The sequence below is a fragment of the Penaeus monodon genome, chromosome 29, assembly GCF_015228065.2.
Source record: "Penaeus monodon isolate SGIC_2016 chromosome 29, NSTDA_Pmon_1, whole genome shotgun sequence".
NCBI classification, from domain to species: Eukaryota; Metazoa; Arthropoda; class Malacostraca; order Decapoda; family Penaeidae; genus Penaeus; species Penaeus monodon.
In genome coordinates this window covers 37,748,086-37,748,570 of record NC_051414.1, presented here as the reverse complement: position 1 = coordinate 37,748,570, position 485 = coordinate 37,748,086, and the positions used below count along the sequence as shown (strand labels likewise).

The window sequence follows — 485 nt, the reverse complement described above, 5'->3', positions numbered from 1 at the left end:
ATTTTCTTCTCTTCACCTCGCCCCACCCCCACCCCGCCCCTCGCCCCGCCCACTTTACCCTGCCCCCTCGCCCCACCCCCTTGCCCCGCCCACCTCGCCCCGCCCACCTCGCCCCATCCCCTTGCCCCGCCCACCTCGCCCCACCCCCTTGCCCCGCCCCTATTCCCCCTGCCCCACCCCCTCGCCCCCTCAACAGTGGAACCGGAATTCAAATACGTGGCCAACATGCACGGCAACGAGGTCCTTGGGCGCGAGCTGCTCCTGGCCCTCGCCCACCACCTGTGCCAGGGATGGAGGGATGGCGACAAGGAAGTCAAGGACCTCCTGACGTCGACGAGGATTCACCTGCTGCCTTCCATGAACCCCGATGGATGGCAACTCTCGACCGACACTGTGAGTTTCGGGAGGAAAGGGAATTGGGGGATCCTGGTGGCGATAGTTACTGTTGAGGGATATAGTGGTGTTTATTTTTTATTTATTTTTAT

At 62.3% G+C, this 485-nt stretch overlaps 1 protein-coding gene across 1 annotated transcript in view; it reads left to right on the top strand.

Annotated features, from left to right (window-relative positions):
* Positions 1–485, top strand: part of LOC119592237 (carboxypeptidase E-like) — a 28,024-nt gene that overhangs the window by 11,523 nt on the left and 16,016 nt on the right. The window contains exon 4 of the mRNA XM_037941069.1: positions 197–393. Within this exon, the coding sequence (XP_037796997.1) occupies positions 197–393 (197 nt within the window). The remainder of the gene's footprint in view (positions 1–196; positions 394–485) is intronic.